The 17,496-nt window shown below is 40.2% G+C and overlaps 2 protein-coding genes and 1 long non-coding RNA gene across 7 annotated transcripts in view; 2 read left to right on the top strand and 1 right to left on the bottom strand.

Annotated features, from left to right (window-relative positions):
- DCP2 (decapping mRNA 2) overlaps window positions 1-10,457 on the top strand; it is a 54,918-nt gene extending 44,461 nt beyond the window's left edge. For both annotated transcript variants that reach the window (XM_086323347.1, XM_086323348.1), the window contains 2 exons: window positions 1,449-1,500; window positions 3,137-10,457. In XM_086323347.1, the coding sequence (XP_086179473.1) occupies window positions 1,449-1,500; window positions 3,137-3,300 (216 nt within the window). In that variant the 3' untranslated portion in view covers window positions 3,301-10,457. The remainder of the gene's footprint in view (window positions 1-1,448; window positions 1,501-3,136) is intronic.
- Window positions 10,458-11,341: 884 nt separating this feature from the next.
- Window positions 11,342-17,496, bottom strand: part of MCC (MCC regulator of Wnt signaling pathway) — a 424,575-nt gene continuing 418,420 nt past the window's right edge. For all 4 annotated transcript variants that reach the window (XM_086323343.1, XM_086323344.1, XM_086323345.1 and 1 more), the window contains one exon: window positions 11,342-16,226. In XM_086323343.1, coding sequence (XP_086179469.1) covers window positions 16,046-16,226 — 181 coding nt within the window. In that variant the 3' untranslated portion in view covers window positions 11,342-16,045. The remainder of the gene's footprint in view (window positions 16,227-17,496) is intronic.
- LOC147365505 (uncharacterized) lies at window positions 16,210-17,462 on the top strand. The gene is made up of 2 exons (XR_015135600.1): window positions 16,210-16,322; window positions 17,016-17,462. It is a non-coding gene; the product is annotated as an uncharacterized LOC147365505 (long non-coding RNA).

The following is a 17,496-nucleotide window of genomic DNA, read 5'->3' on the forward strand; positions in this document are numbered from 1 at the left end:
ATTCATAACTAATAAGCTTCCTTGCTTATCTTTTCCATAAGTCCTGGTATTTCTATGTTGAATTTTTTTATGTTGTAGCTTCACCTGTTTTTCCTTCTTTAACAGTGTGTAATAATAGTAATTTCAGATATTTAACAAGAGTATTTTCCCTGAATTCTTGGGTGCCGTTTACTTAACCTGAAGTGTTTTGACTCCACAAGCAAGCACAAATTAAAGGTTTAATGTTGGACTACTTGCTCTCTATTATTGCACTCCACTCCAGTAGAAATAGTGACAAGAACAAAGAAGAGAGTCTTAATAGATGGTCAGAAAGCTTTTAATCTAATTCAACATCTGTCCCTAACAAAAGCTGGACAGATTAAAATGATAGTATTGTATAAATGTTAATTCTCCTCAAATTAATATATAGATTTAATTCAGTACCAATCAAAATCCTTTTGGATTTTTTTGGGGGAACTTCACAAATGACTCACATTTGTCTGGAAGAACTTGAATAAGTTTTTAAAAAGTTCTTAAAGTTAATGATGAGGACAAGTATATGAACAACTTAAAAGGGAAAGCTAAAAGTGATTGATTAACATATAAATATGCAGTTCAAGAAAGTGAATTAAAATGGGATGCCATGTTTCCCCATTAGATTGGCAAAGATGAAAAGATATCCAGTTATGTATTGCTGAATATATTGAGAACACTCAAAAGTTAATAATCGGTACAACGTTCTAGAGAGTAGTTTGGCGGTATTGAAAGTGTGACTTCCTTACCACGTTTCCATAGAAGATAAGAGTGTTCACCCCATTGTTCTACATTATGAAAACATGCCGCCGCTGCTGCTGCTGCTGCTGCTAAGTCGCTTCAGTTGTGTCCGACTCTGGATGACCCCATAGACAGCAGCCCACCAGGCTTCCCCGTCCCTGGGAACAATCTAAATATCTAAGAAGCTATTAACTGTAATATCATAGATATGTGCCAGAGACTACCATGTAGTCATTAAAAGTGTTGGTGTAGATTTTTATTAATTTTTTGATTTGTGTTTATAGAAAAAGGGGTGTGTTCATAGTGTATTACATTTAAAAAGGGAGTTACAGAATAGCATATACTGGATAATTCTGTTACATAATTATATGAAAGTACATTCACACATATCTTCGTAGAAAAAAAGCTGGAAAGATGTACTGTAATGTTAATAATAATGATCTCCAAGTTGAGAAATTTAATAAATAATTTTCTTTTTTTCCCTGGTGTTTCTATATTGTACATATAATCAAGAACTAAAAACAGTTTTAGGCTTAAAAAAAATTACTTAAAAATGCCAATGCCGAGTGGGGATGGTGATTATATTCCTGATTTAATTTTCTTCCTGAGAAATTTGATAATGTATCTCCTTATTTATATCAACAATAAGTGAAATAACTGGATATGGTATGTTGTATGTTTGTGTTTTTTAATAGAAATGTGAAAAAAAACTTCATCCACGAAAACTTCAGGATACTTTTGAAACAGGCAAGTCATTTTGTTTTTTAAATTTCTTCCAGTTGGGATTCAGCCTGGTTTTGAAGTTAACTTGATTTAAGTAGTGTGTGATGAACTGTGATAGATAAGCTGAAAGAGTTGCACATGATCTATAGAGAGTTCATATATGTGGTCAAGTTCTCTAAATGGGAAACTGGCTAAAAATAAAAGTAAATTTATTTAAATGATCAAGATGAAATTATTTGCCCTTTCAGTATACTGTTACTGTAGTGAATGTCAGGCGTTGATGCTGTGTGTGAATATTGTAAATAAATAAATAGTTGCTCAATGGTTAGACGGTGAGTAGACCCAAGTAATAGTGAGGAGACCTCACCCTCACACGTATGTGAGGGGAGAGCTCACTTCAGAAGGGAACGGTTTCCCCCTCGTTGGAGGTAATGACCCACGTGTTACGGTGGTGCCAAGGATAGTCTTCACTAAGATGACATTTGGCTCTTCTCCATCCTCAGTTATGAAAAGGAGGTGTGTGATTTGATTTGAAAAGTAACAGTGAGGAATGTAGAAAGCTCTTTGTAAATTCTGATTTCATAGGTGTCATTCGGAAGTACAGTAGACTATTTTTTTCTTAGGCGCTATTTTGTGTGGTATGAAATTCCTCATGCAGTAGATAAGCATTTATTTACCATCTAGATTTAAGGGTTTCATCTAGAAAGCTCTTTAATAATTGAGAAGCCTTATAATCATACTCTCTTCCTTGCATTACTGTTTATGATTTAAGCAAGATGGAAGCTACTTAAAAATGAGATGCTTTAACCCTGTTTTGGGAAATTAATTGGTTGTCCTCTTAGTAGGACTTCTCTGGCCACCATAGGTGGTATGGACATGATAGGCTGATAGTTGAATTAATATAACTTCAGAAACCAATTATTTCACAAAATCTTTAAAAAGCCATATGTTTAGGAACATTAAAGAAGGCACACTATAATGTGTACCCAACTCAGTTGGGCATGATACAAAAATTTTGAGTTGTCTTGAGAAGTATAAAAGGAGTTATTGTCTTAGGAAACCTCACATCAGACTTTATTTCTACCTCAACCTTTTGGTGTCTATTCCAAACCCTGCTTTGCTCATCAGGGTCCTCTTCTACGGGGGTCAGGGTCGGGGTGGGGGCGGGTAGGGGTGGCAAGCCCTGATAAGTTGGAGTTTTGTTGCACAGTGAGTTTGAAAATCTGGATTTTTCTTTAGGTTGATTTATTCTCTGAAGATGTGGTAACCTTCAGCTTTATTTTTCTAGAATTGGAATCTGTATAAATCTTATATTGTAATTATAATCTGTATAATGTTTACATTTTGATCTCTGTCAAGAAGCTCCCATGTTGACAAAATATAGGTGGTGAATAAAGTTACGCCCATTTTTGAAAGCAGGTGAATATTAAGGAACTTAAAGACAGATTAAGATGTTGAATGTTTATGTGGAATAAGAATAGATTGGAAATTCACTTTGAATATCAGTTTAGGGAAAGGAAAATATTTTGGTGGTTCTCTGTAGGTTAGATTTAGGGTGTGGGCAGGCGAATATATACTGCATGTGAATTCCTTCATAACAAAAGGTGAAGGGCAGGATTTGATTTCTTAACTGAGCTTATTTGTTTTGCTTTCTAAGCAGATGCTGTGTATGACTCGCCTTACTCCAGTGAAGACCAGTTGCTTGAACATGCCGAGGGCCAGGCTGTGGCATGTAATGGACACTGCAAGTTGCCCTTTTCATCCCGAGCTTTTTTGAGTTTCAAGTTTGACCATAATGCTATAATGAAAATCTTGGACCTTTGATAGCAGCAAATGTGGAAGTCCCCAAATCAGAGACTTGTTGCATTTGAGTGGGTGTCTCTTTGAGCCTTACCTTTCTCAGGTGTTTTAAAGAAATGCAGGGAGACGATGATGTTTCTGAAGAGATGTTCTCTGTGCAGAAGAGAGAGTGGAAAGAAACATGAATTTGCACTGTAAATGTGGTTATAACTTTTTTATACACATGTACCTTTTCAGTGTTTGGCTAATGAATTTAAGTTGCTTTTTATGAGGGCATTTTTTTCTGTGATTGTGGTTTTATCTTGTATTCTGGTCACAGAAATAGTGTTTGAGTCATCATTAAGTAGCCAGGTTAATGGGAATGCACCATCTTCCCACTACAGTGATTGTAATACTAGTTTCCTTATACTGAAAATTTTAAAAGAAACTTAAAATACACAATTATTAAATGAATACAAGACCCAAAATGTCACAGAAGTCAAGATTGCAGGTCATCTGCTCTAGTGGCATTTTGCACATTTCTCTGCTTCTAACTGCTTAGGTTCTCTTACCCTCCTTGCTAGGAGTTTTGTTGAAAGGTATTACTTAGAGTCAGAATCTGCTATATAATGTTCATGTTCAAAATGAACCCATGGCACGTCGTTAAAGGACAAAGCCCTCAGCCTGGAGAGGGGCTTGAGCTGGTAGTAGAGAGCTGTGGCTCCAGTTTCCAGTTGCACCGTGTACTCTCAGTGGGCCTGGGAGGTTGTGGGGAGACAGCGGGGGAGAGCACAGGGCCAGGACCCCGAGACTGTGCTGTCACAACTGCAGCAGCCCACCGCCAGCCCCTGGTGATCGTATGATTTTGTTCTCGTGCATCTTGATTCTGTGTTACAGCTGTGTAAATATGTATGGAATACTGACATTACTAGGTTTCACGTTGCATGTCAGTGTTGATCTCTGGAAACTGATGCTATCTATATTAGGTCCCCATTTGCAGCAGTAGCAGAGACTGACACACTTAGTAGCATATTGAAGCCTCTGGACGATGGAGTGAAAAGGGAAGGGTGTGCAGTTTACCCAAGTACTTACTGATACAGCATCTCACTAGGGGAGGAGCAGAACATGGAAGCAACATGAGTAATTCACTCGTAGGAATGTATTTTGCTCCTTTAGGATTCTTAAATCCAAATAAGGATGGCAGTGCCCGTTTAGAGAAGGAGTTTAGCTATGTAAAGCTATGGACAATCACCAGGGCTTTAAGGGGGCTTTAGTGTTTGGGCTGCTTCTGACCTCATTGAAGGGGTTTCTTTGGGGGTGGGGGGAGAGTGTTAGCATATGCGTGTGTACGCGTCTGTCATATGGGTTTTAAAAATCTATTTTACATGTGGTATCCACAAAATATATCTCTGCTTGTAAATTTTATTGTGGAAATCTTGATTCTGTATAGATAGTCTATTTAATAGGGTTTCTATTTAACCCTGTGGGACTTTGAAAAGAAGTGCTATTGTAAGGAGTTCACTTGGTATTTCTTTGCTTTAGATTTTCAATGGCTTGATTTTAAAGGAGAAAGTCTATTTATTAATAAAAGTGTCACCCCCTTGGTGCTAAGCAGGATAATTCAGTTATAGCAGTGTGTTAGAATTAGGTTATCCACTGTCCTGCATCTTTTAATGTGACAAATTGGTGAATCCTTCTGTGACCTTTTAAAAATGCATTGTAAGATTGCTTTGGAAGCTCTTCACTGTTCTTTCTAAGAGGACAGCAGCTTTGCTTGGGTCTCCTTGAGCCATATTTATAGTTGGTCCCAGCATTCCAGGTTTCTGTTCTTAATGGAGTGAAAACTTAGTTTGTCTGGCAGGTGAGTCGTTTTCACTCATTTATTGCCGTCTGGAAACCATTTAATTTTTCATGATTTTGAATGTGTTTTTTTCTGTTTAAGTGAGTGCTTTGGTCAGTCTTTCTGGTGCCTTGAGTTGAAATTTTCAGCTCTCGACACTAAAGCAGAAGAGATTAGTTACTAGAAATACGGCCTCTGACGGCGTTGAGCCTTTTCAAGAACCAACAGATTATCTCTTTTCAATTATGGTAGTTTGACTGGTTAAATATTGCTATTGGGCTGCTTCACTTAATGCACTGTGGGTGGGACAAAATAAGGGTATTGTTGGGATGGTAATTTTGGTATTAAGGCTTTTAGCTCTCTTAACAGTTTGAGATTTAAAAAATGTTAAAAGATGAGTTAAAATTTATGTGTGTGATGTGACTTAACTATGCAGAAAATGTATAAGTTGGATGTACCTATTTTATGTACATCTGCTATACTTCTTCCCTCGAACCTGTGTGTTAGATTCTCAGTGTTCAGGTTACCTTGAAAAGGGCCATGCTTAGCACAGAACTAGATTTCTTGATTGAGAAAATTTAGCATGGTTTGAAGAAATCAAGTGATAAGGGAGTGTGCTGAATATGCAATACTTTACTTCTGTGTGCTGCATTTTAAGAAGCTAGATGAGAATAGCAGTTGTGTTGGCTTCAATTACAGATTATGTCTTTGAGAGAAATAGGTCTTTTGAATCCATTTTTTCAGTATTCTTAGTTCCAAGGTTCAGTGTACTGTGAATCTTTTTATTTTTTTTTAAATTTCCTAGGTGCTTTTATGTATAACTGTAATGATTTGTAAGATGTTCAATAAATTGTTTTTGTACTTAACCATTATAATCTAGAAGATAGGGGTATGGTTTTATATGCTTTCACATGTTTTTGTTCAGAACTAGCAAATGAATGGTTTTATTTCAAAGTGGTGGTCTCCTGAGACATGAGCATTTGGAGACATCTGAGAACCTACTAGAGCTTTTGTAGCATGGGTAAAATTTGGTTGAAGATGTTTGAAAGTGAAGTTGGATTTTCATGGTTATGAAAAGGTGAGTTTCCTATGCTGTAAAGGAATGGTGGTCACTGCTCGCTGCTTTGAACTTGGAGTATTTTCCATTAAGTATCAATTAGTAAGTACAAATGAAGATGTATAGCAATATTAATTTTATGCTATGAGATTGGGTTGGTATTGTCTTTTAAATCTTTAGTGATTTGTGTGTTAATATAAAAATACTTCTCAAGTCTAAGTGAATGGCATCCTTCCACAAGGAGGATTAAATTCTTCTATAAAACTTAATACATTGTGGTAGTCTTAGAAAATTTCAGGTCTGAGTGCATGTATGCATAAAAAAAATTAACATTTCATTACCTTTTCCCTTGCTATTTTTTTTTGTTTGTTTGTTTCCAACAGTTAACTTGAACAGTAAGGAGCAAAGTCAGTTAAAAAATTAGACTTTTTGCAGAGTTATTTTTCTTACTCTGATAATATCTCTTGGCTTTTTATCTTTATTTTTGTACCAGTGGCCCTCTGAGCTGCGTGCTCAGAGATTTTTGTTTTGATTGACATCTATTGTGTCTTTGTATTCTCTGAGGCAGTACAGTATTTTCTTTGCATATTAATCATAGTTAAAAGGTCAGATTCATTAACATTTTTTGATTGAAGAAAAATTAGGTGTTACCTAGCAATATTGAATTAGGTATTTTCTAGCCTGGGGAAGGGGCTTGCATGTATTCCTGTAATATTAAAGATAAACAAGACAAACTCATTCTGTCTGAAGGTATCAATCTACTTTATGTTTTAAGTAGCTGTCTCTAGGTAAATGGGTGTTAGTAAAGTAAGTTTTGTTAAACTTTATTCTTGGTAGTCTGGTGAAGCCTTGAGTTCCTCATTTTGTACTAGACTGTAAAATCAGTTTGTACAGTTGCTAAAAATTGTAAAAATGAGATCATGATGGGCTTTCTGAGCATCTTTTTCTTCTTAGAATTGAGTTGTTTTTGAAGTTTGTGCACCTCTGTCTTGAAGAAGGCAGATCACAAATGGACAGTACAGCTCTGTCTCGTGCTTTTGAAGCAAGTTCTGGATATCAGTTTCAAAAAATATGATAGGTTTATTATTATAGGGTAAAAAGTGCCCTGAAGGAAGAAGATAGCTATAGTTACTAGGCAAGGAAAACAGAAGGCAGAGATTTTAGAAGATAAAATCAATTCTCAAGTGCTGTATGATGCATGAGGCTGGAAATGTGACCATTGCCTAGCCCAAGCAGAGTCTCATGTGTGGCCATTACCAAGCATTTTCTGGCTCGGGGTTTAATTTTTTTCTAAGTATGGTTGCCACGGGGTCCAGAAAATCTGCAGTGATTTTTCTCACTTTCATAGTCAGTGTTTGAGACTCTGGTCCTTCCCCTGCTGGCGCTGCTTTGGGACTCCAGCCGCACTGCAGTGCTGACGCACTGCTTTCTTCCAGGGACACAGCCTGGAGCACGCCCAGCCACCCTTGGCCGCGTGCCACAGTCGCTGCTCACGGTGACCCACGGGACAGAAAGTATGCTTGTCCCAGACGGGGGTCCTTCCCACCTAGGTTCCCGTGACAGTGTTTGTTACTGAAATGGTGGTCTGTAGCCAGGGAGCAGAGTACAGCTACCTCCCCTGCCTGGGAGTGGACGTGAAGGGCTGGCTTCCATCAGTTTTGTTGCTCAGACTTTATCATAAAAGTACAGAGAAGTGTAAACGAAAAACTGATGAAGTATTCAAGTTTTTATCTTGAGAAACATGTTCATAACTGACCCTTTAATCTGGGTTCCTTAGGAAATCACTGGCAAAGAAATCACACTTGTCTTGGGTCTCCTGTGGTTAGCAGTGGGGGTGGCCGAGTTAGGGTGGCAGCTTGGCGGCACAGTCTGAGAGGAATCGGCCTTAACAGGGTGCTCATGTTGGCTTTGTAGTCGCTGGGCAGGTGTCTTCTGGGGAGAGGGATGGGATGCAGAGGGCAGGTGCCTGTGTGTTTTGTTTCATGTGGACCCTTGTGTTAGCCTCTGATCCATTCGTCCCGTGGAAGAAGGCGGCTCTGAACATTCACTGGCTGCTTGTTTGGTGTTTGGGTGTTCTTGCGGTGATTGGCCTCTATCTGGTGAGTGTTCTTTGAAGACCTGTTGTTCCTGAGTCCTTAAAGAGGCCATTGAGTCTGTCCCTTTGTGTCAGTTTTTTTTCTTTCTGTAACAATTTTTTTTTTCTTTGTGATGCATCTCTATCATCAGTCTGCCACTGTGGGAATTTATAGGTAATAATTGTATCTTAACTTTGACCCTTGGGCCATGAGCAGTTAGGAGGGGCTGTGGACACCTTGGCTTGTTTATTTTAGTTTCATAGCTGTTAAATTGGTTTGGGAACAAAGGAAACTTCTGTGTAGTTCTAGGGCAAACTGAGCAAGCAGTGTTCTGGTCTTTGGTCTTAGTTAACATTCTTAAGTTGTGGGCTTTTTGAGGTAAGATGTAACCTTTTCATGTAATGTGCTTATAATTCATTGAATCTGACGTTCTAAAACAATCTATAGCTATGGTGTGGAACATGTGGGGCACAAATCTTCATGGTTAGTCATTTCTCACACTTGACGGGATTAGCTAGATCTTTGTAAAATGATTGCTTAATATGTTTTTTGTGATATTTAGGAATAGACTGGATGATAGGAAATGAAAGCACAATCCGTTGTTACTGAAATTGAGAAAGGTAGTAACTACTCCTCAGCAGTTTGGTTAGTTCGATGCTTTTGATACCTTTGCAGCAGATGATTAGCAGTGGACTTGTACTCTTCATGTCTTACACATACGATATGCACTGATACAAAAGCACAAAAACATATCTGCAGAGTTTCTTTGTGCATTTTGCTACTGTCCTAGGGCACTGCTGTCTCTACTGGTCATTTTAGGTTTGTGTTTGGATCTTACCTTTTAATTTCAAATGCAAGAGCCCAAAGAACTGATTCTTTCACTTTTTTGTTCATTTTATTTCAAATTTAGGACGGGAGACGGCTAACCTTGACTCTCGTTTTATAGACATTGTTGTTCAGTCACTCAGTCGTGTCTGACTCTTTGTGACCCCATGGACTACAGCACACCAGGCTTCCTTGTCCTTCACCATCTCCCAGAGTTTGCTGTTGTTGTCTGAGTCAGTGATATTTTTTCTTCAGTAAGAGGGAAGGAGAATGAACTATTTTGCATATACATATATTTGTGTGTATATATACACACAATATAGATATTTTTTCTAATTGTTTTTAAAGTTTGCTTATTAGCTTATACTTAAAAATTCATGTTTGCTGAGTATTGATTCGCACAACTCGTTTTTTTTAATTATACCTGTTGATGTCGTTGAAAATTTAAGAGTCTTCTTTCAGAATAAAATGATGAATCAAATGAAATTATGGTTCATGTATTAACTAACTAAGTGACCATCAAAATTAGTTTGGATGGGAAAGGGAATAAGAATTGATTTCTTCATGTTCCCCATCTAGTTCCAAAACAAGATTTGAAGTGTCTTTGGTGCTGTGGAGACTAGGTAATGTTCATGGAAGATATGGAGTCTTCAAATAGTTCCCTTGGGAGTCGGTTTTAGCAGACTAAGTTATGTTAATCAAATTGGAAGCTACAAAATTTTGTAGAAAAAATTGATGCAACACTTAGTTTTTACCTTAAAACTGTTTTTATTACTTTAGCTTCTAGAGCATTTTACTGTTTAGACAGGCTATGTAGGTAAACCATTGGAGTAATTCTGTTAATAGTAAAGAAGTTCTTGGTGCTTGGTTTGATTAATTGTCAAACATTTAGGAAAAGCAGAAAAGGAACCCCAAAACACTGTTGTACACCATGTAGTCTTACTTTCTGACTGAATAGTAGTTTTCCTCTTTTCCCCTCAGTTTCAGTGAAAGGATAAGGACTGATTTTCATTTACCTTGAGTATATCTATCATAAGTAAAGGATTTTCAATGATTCATGTTTATGAATCAGAAGTTTAAATGTTTGCAGGATTACTGCACTTTAATAATCGACTAAAAATGCCAGCTGTACTCTCCACTGAGAAAATGAACTAAGTCCTCTGTCTTTACACTTGTGCTCTTTTGAAAGCTTTTGATGTAAATAACACCAGTTGAGAAGTGAGAAACCTTTTATCTTAAAAAATGCAGTTTGAATGATGGAAGGTTTCCTTTGTATTTTAAAACATTTTTACAGTTGATTGTTCAAATATTGACTTTCTGTAAAAACATTATGTTAAATTTAGAGCCTTTGTAGTGCAATATCAATAAATTTTGCCTGCTTGGGCAGTTTTAATTACTACCTTAACCTGGTTTCTGCTGCTGATACTTGTAGGTTGCAAGTTGCTGATATTTTGGCTGCATCTCTTTGGACCAATAAAAATGACAAATGTGAGATGTTTATATGATAGGAAGAAATATTAAAAGGTAGAATGTCTCTGCAAAAAATGAAAGTAACTGGTATGTATTCTCCATCTCAATTTATGGTTTGGTTGTTCACTTTCAAAGCAAGGTTATATTGTGAGCTAAATACATAAAATCCAACATTTCTTAAATTTGTATTAGAGTCAGGTTTTCTGAATGTAATGCTTTCCAGTCCTTGGATCTCAGAGGTCAAAGAAATACCATTCTTCTCTGCTAAAGACCTCAGATATATGATAGCAGTTTTTAAAAAAAATTTTTAAGAAAGGACTTCCTGTTGTGCAGCGGGGGTAGATTCTATCCCTGGTCAGGGACGTTCTGCATGCTGCAGCCAAAGGAAATAAAAGAGGAAGGTTATCAAGGTGTGTCTACTCTTACTGTCAAAGGTACTTTGCTTTGATGATGAGAACTGACATCTGACAACCACCACGCAGAGCTGCTCACCATCCTTCTTTATAGTCATGGATGACCTTCCAGCTCACAGTTACATTTCCTCTTTCAGTCATTTTTTTAAAAAGGAAAAAAGATCTAGATCCTTCGATAGATAACTAACTCCCTATTCAATCCAAATTTGGAAAGGTGGCCCATAGAAATCAGTGACAGATGGTGATGATTTCTTTGGCTCTTGGCCGTCTTGACCAATACAGTCTGTCTAGTTCCCCACTTTGATGAGGGCTCTCGATGTAACTACCGAACCTGTGATGTTTGACATTAAATGTTAGTATTGCAGAAGGAGAGTCATACCCTTCAATGAATACAGGTAAAAGCACATTATGGAATTAGAAATATTTATTCAGAATATAAGAATGTTTGTAAAATATTATAAATGTCTCTGTATAAATAAATGGAGTTTTTATTTAAAAAACAATTTTATATCAAATAACACAAAGCTATTTTACAGCAGCTAAAACTAAAGGCATCTGGAAACATTTAAAGCATACAAGTGAAGAATCTAAAAAATTACAAGGTATGGTACAGTGTTAAGTGTCAACCTTAAAATGAGATTGTAATACAGTAGAACAATACTGACAAATGCAGACTTAGTCACATGTGCTTCAGTAACTGACAGTACATTCAAGCGGCTTAAAAGCACATTTTCAATTAATAGGAAACTAAAATCACATGCAAAGGAAGTCAGTCTCGACAATGTCTAAAAACTGATTAGAAGTAGAAAAGTGAACATGTCTCATCCTCTTTGCATCGGGTTCAAACAGAAACAGGTAATACTGGGGCTCCCCTTCACCTGGCTGTCCATGGGCCCTGTGAGTGAGTACCCCACAGAACGTTTTCCACATGGATTAGGTTTGCAGAACGCTGCAGAAGTGAGCAGTAGAATGAATAAGCAGGTCATGAATATGAGGGGATTTTTATCTCTAGCTTGCTCTGTACTGCTGAGCTGATGTTTCTGATGATTAGTGGATGAGTGATTTTTGTACCAACCTTGATGGGAAAAAAACCAGTGCTACTGGGCCAATGGTGTGATTATCCAGTAGCAGTTGCTGTTACTGGGATGGAAGGATTTCTTGGTCACATGCAAAATCTCCCTCAGATGCAGGGTGAGAGTTTATGCAGTGTAACCCTTCACCAAAAATAGTTGTCTGTATGCAAATGTATCTTTCTCTACACAAGAATTAGGAAAACAAGAATGTGTGAACAGCTGCTATTCAACTTGTATCCTTTTCCAGTTCCTTAATATTTTAACAGCCACTGAGTGCTTACATTAATTGATAATTTTGGTGCCAGTTCTGGAAAATTACCATATGGCAGCCTAAGTGAATACAAACTTCAGAAAGTTAACTTCAGGTATGAGAAACAGGAACTTAGAAGGTGACAGGTTCAGTGCTAACTACAGTCTGGCCTGTGTGAACATGAGATCTGAGTTAACTAGAATAGGATTTGGGTAGACTTAAGTGAGAAGACATAATTTGTGTTTTGAAACAAGTGATACCTCTACAGAGTGGTGCCCAATAAGCCTCGGTGAAAGGTTATAATAGTATCTTTGCTGTCAAATAGGCCTTTCCGTTGGAGAAATAGAAAAATAATTGTTAAGTGATTTTTTTTTTATAATTTTTTATGGTGTTACCAAGCGGCCCCTTGTTGCAGAAAAAATAATGTTTCTCATGCTTCTTTCCCTCCCACAGAATCTTTGGCAACTCTATGGGATGCATCCTAATTAAATTCAGTTTGGAAATTGCAGTCATCAGAATTCTTTCCCCTTTTGACCTCTAAAAACTGTCTAATTAAAAGCTGTTTGCTGTACTTAGAAATAGGTGCAGCTGTAAACTTGGGAAACATGATCTTTTTACTTCATACTTTCATGGATGAGACACATTTCCAGCTATGCATTTGCAAGTAATTTATGGAAAAAGCTTATGACTTTAAATTAGAAGTCAGTAATACAAGTGGGTAACTTCTATAGTCTTTACTTCACTCAAAACACAAGCATGGCACTCCCAACTCATGAGAGCTTTAAGATATTTAATAGAATTTAAAAATAATTGCAGGATAATTTCTGTGGGCCATAGGAAACAATTCATGCCATGGGTAACTATGAGGCTTTTTTTCACTTAAAATAGTAATCTGTATGCAGGTGGGAACTAGGCCACTTACCGGTGATTTCAAGATTTTCTTGAAACAGTAGACTCTTTGCTGTCTTCATCCTAAAAAGAAAGTCTCCTCGGCTCTAATGCACACTGCCTCCCAGAGTAGGAGAGCGTCCAGTCTCTGGGGTCCCTGTAAAGCTTGGCTGCAGAGGCTCAGAGGAAGACTTCCTAAGTTACACATCGCCTCACAAGAGAATTAACCAACTGTGTTTTAACTGGCAGTTTTTTTTTTTTTTTATTGTGGCATGCCAGCAGATGGGAGTGAATATACAACAGTTACCTCCACGGGCAATGATAAAATGTCTGTGAGGTAGGGCGAGCGTGAGAAATCCCAACCTTAAGATACAATCATAAGTAACTTTTGGTTTCATCACAAAAGGGGGTCTTACTGCCTGCCAGCCCATGGCAGTTTAGGTAGCTGGTGCACGAGGGGTCTGGCAGAACATCAGCTGCATCTGATGGGCGCACGTGTTGATGGCACTACTGCTCCAGGCAGAAGTCTCTCTTACTTGAGATTCTGCCTCAGTGTGGTAGTGGGAAACTACTCCAGCGGGACTGGGAAATGGGTTTTTTCTTCTCATGCCCATTTCTCTTAGGAGCCAGAGATCGAACTCTGGATTCAAACAATTAAAAATGAATGGCTCATTCAAGTTAGATAATGAGGATCATTGTTTACGTCTGATGGAGATGTTAATATAAATGTGCTCCTATTTAGAAAGAAGAATTCAGGTTGTAAAAGAAAACGATCCAGGCACCTGCAATCATTTATCTCATCTATGCAATTTTAGTAAGCCTTGCAATTAGCATAATAACCAAGTGCCTGTCAGTTCACCTTCAGCAAGAATCTTGGGGAGTATGTGAAGAATACAAGGAAAGGTAATCAACTATTTAATAGTTTTTATTCTACACATTTATAAAAGTAACAGTTTTGCCAGGGAAAGTGTTCACCCAACCAGTATTATGTGGAAATATAAACTCAAAATGAGCTAAGTAGGGGCAGTAATGCTGGGGCTCTTAACGTAGGAACTGAGGCTTCCCAGGTCTGGGATGGGTTCCAGGACTCTCCCTTTGAGCGAGAATGGTAGACAGAGGTTCTGCGCCGGCACCTTTTGCAGTGGTGGTCTCAGAGCCTCCCATCTCTGACGCCCGTTCCCCACCCTGCACAGCCCGGTTTGCTTCGGGAACGTGTGTCCCCTGGGCAAGTTGGAAAAATGGGGAAAACCATGATTTCATCTGCTACACTTTTTTCTAAAAACACACTTTTGGGTCATTACATTTTCCTTGTAATGAAACCATCCAAAGAGTAAAAACTGACTTATTGTTACAAGAACAAAGTTTACGTTATCTATAACAGAACCAGAAGCTGGTGGGGGCCTTCGCCATGACCACAGCACCTGAGAGCTGGGCCTGAGGCCAGCTGATGATGACTGTTTGAAGATGGGGTGGCCTCGCTGCTGGCCTGAGACAGGACGGCTCTTCCTTGGGGGATGCACGTGCTCTGCCTTTGCAGACGGTGGCTGGGGTGTCCTTCCCTGTCAGACTGAAGGCTGCGGAATCTGTGTCCTGCCTCTCAGAACAGCTCAGTGACACCGAGACGTGAATGCAGTGATCTGGTCGTAAGCAGATCTTTGAACTGTAGCGTTGGGCGTTTTTCTTCTAAGTGACTTTGAGTGGGTCTTCAGGAAAAATGGCAAGTGGTCCTTTAAAATGTTACGTCAGCCTAGGGCGGTGAGAACTGAAAAACTGCAACAGGGAACATTACAGTAGAAAAGGGATGAAGAGCTGATTTTCAAATGGAAGACCTTTCTGAAAGAATTCAGGTACTTTGGTCCTGCCCAGTCCTGTCACCATTTTGCTGTAACTGACACCCGTGGAATCACCATCTGCCACCCATTGCCATGTTTCTGGGGGCTAAGAGGAGGCCTCCTCAGCCTTCCCTTGTCCTCTGCCCTCTGGAACAGCAGGGGCGCACTCCTGAACTGGTGCCACAGAAGCAGTCTCTTAAATAGGTGGATCAGCTGCAGAGCATTTCCCTCGAGAGAGAGGCGGGGAGCTTTGATTCGTGGAGAACAGCAGTTCTGCGGTGCCCGAGTCAGGAAGCACTAATGCGCCTCTGCTCCTGACAGTTTAGGTCCCCGACACGGATCAACAGGACTCTCAGCTGTTAGTAAGGCAGCACTGGGACAGGGAGATTCCTGTCTAAAGAGCATTCCCTGCCCGTCCCTGCCACTACTGTGAGGTCGGACCCCACTGCTCTACCTGTAGCCTCAAACCTGGGACTGGAAGGAACACCTACGTGCCGTCCGCCTGTGATCAACCTCCCGGGACACCTCTGAGTGATAGCCGCCTCCTAAAGAGTTGATACCTGGGACTTGAAAACCAAAGCCTGGTTGCAGGAAAGGAAGCAGCAGCTCTTCTTGATGCGGAGCACTGCCTCCCCTCTGCCCCCACCACCCCCACCAGTTTTCCCTAGAAGGAGAAAGGAGAAATGTGGAATGCCTGAGGTAAGGCTGCAAAGACTGGAAAATCAAACATGATGCCTGGAGTATACCACAGATACAGAAAATATGGGCGAGGGATAGAGCCAGTGCTGAAAGCGGCAGGAAGCCCTGCGGAGCCGGTGTGCGGGGCAGGAGTCCCCATGCTGCCCACAGCCCAGGAGGGCAGGGGGGACCCTCGGGGGACAGTCTACACCACCTCACCGGGGCCACCTGCCCTGAGCCTGAGTCCAGGGCGCCTCCCTGCCAAGAGTGCCAGCCCACCTGCCAACCTTCCCTCTCCTTCTCCCGACAGGTCTTGTCCTCTGAGGCCCCCTCCTCAGTGACTGCTAGACCCTAGCTCCATGGATAGAACCGTGGAGCTCAGGTGCTGATTACAGTGACGTTTCGTTGGTGTGAGGTCTGGAATTCTCCTCCTCCAGCAAAGCTATTCTTTGCTTGAGCATCCTCACTTGGGTCTCGTGTCTCTCCACCATGGCCATCATCTGAGACTCCAACTTCTTGAGTTTGTTTTGATGCTTCTTCTTTGCTTTCTCATAGGCAGCCACCAGGTTGCTATGTGGGCACAGAGGGAAATGAGAATGAAGGCTTATCTCAAGTAGCACTGAGACACTCACACACACTGTGCTGTCCACTGGCTGACCGGGTCTGGTGAGTACCACTCTGAAAGAACAGGCCACTGGGCCTCCGAAATAAGAATTTGAAATCAGGTGGTTAGTATTTCAACACTTGGGCTCTCCTGGTGGCTCAGTGGCAAAGAATCCACCTGCCAATGCAGGAGACACAAGTTCAATCCCTGGGTTGGGAAGATCTCCTGGAGAAGGAAATGGCTACCCAGCCCAGCTTTCTTGCCTTGGAAATCCCATGGACAGAGGAGCCTGGTGGGCTGCAGTCCATGAGGTCAAAAAAGTCCGACACAACTTAGCAACTAAGCAAGAAGGGTCACGGCACTCATGGTCACTCATGTCTTGACTTAACCACAGTTAATTTAGCCTGACTGCTAGAGGCTTGTCACTAACATTAAGAGGGGTTTAAAACCAACAATCCAAACTAACCACATCCAAAATAGATAAGCAGAAATGGTAGCTGAATTGTAAAAATCTGTCATGGAAATACAAGTAGTAGGTCTGTTGCTGTTCCAATCTTAAGTCACCTCCATAGCTCGCGGACAGACAGGCCCCAGCAGCTGTCCTTGATGCTGGACTCGGTGCTCACAGGCCATGAACTAACACTGCCAGCCAAACCCAGGTCTCTGGGGGATGAAGGCAGGGGCTAAGCCCAGAGCTAGGTAAGTCTCCGTACCCTGTTTTGTGCTTAGTCATGTCTGACTCTCTGTCACCCCAGGGACCCACCAGGCTCCTCTGCCCTTGGGGGTTCTCCAGGCAAGAACACTGGAATGGGTAGCTGTTCCCTTCTTCAGCGGATCTTCTCGACCCCAGGAATTGAACCTGGATCTCCTGCATTGCAGGCGGAGTCTTTACCAGCTGAGCTATCCGAGAGGCCCCCCACCCCCCACCCTCTCTGGTCCAAAACAGCACTCCACCTCCCTTCTGTATACTGTCAGCTTCTCAAAGCCCAGGACTCCCAAAGCCTTCTGAAGGGGAATGTGAGCTCCTTTATTTCTATGGGAAGCTGGGTGTTCTTACTGCCTGTGGAAGCAGATGGGAGAATCCAGCTGTCTTCTATTAAAGCAGACATTAAAAACATGTGCAAAATTGTGACAACAGTGCCCCTCTTCTAATTACTTTCTGGAAAACTGTGATTTTTAAAATAAATGTCATTTGTGTTACATTTAGTGAGTTGGGTTTGTTTTTTTAATTTGGTA

Source organism: Bos grunniens, chromosome 10 (assembly GCF_055505025.1).
Source record: "Bos grunniens cultivar Pamir isolate PY7600 chromosome 10, Bosgru_T2T1.0, whole genome shotgun sequence".
In the NCBI taxonomy this organism is placed as follows: domain Eukaryota; kingdom Metazoa; phylum Chordata; class Mammalia; order Artiodactyla; family Bovidae; genus Bos; species Bos grunniens.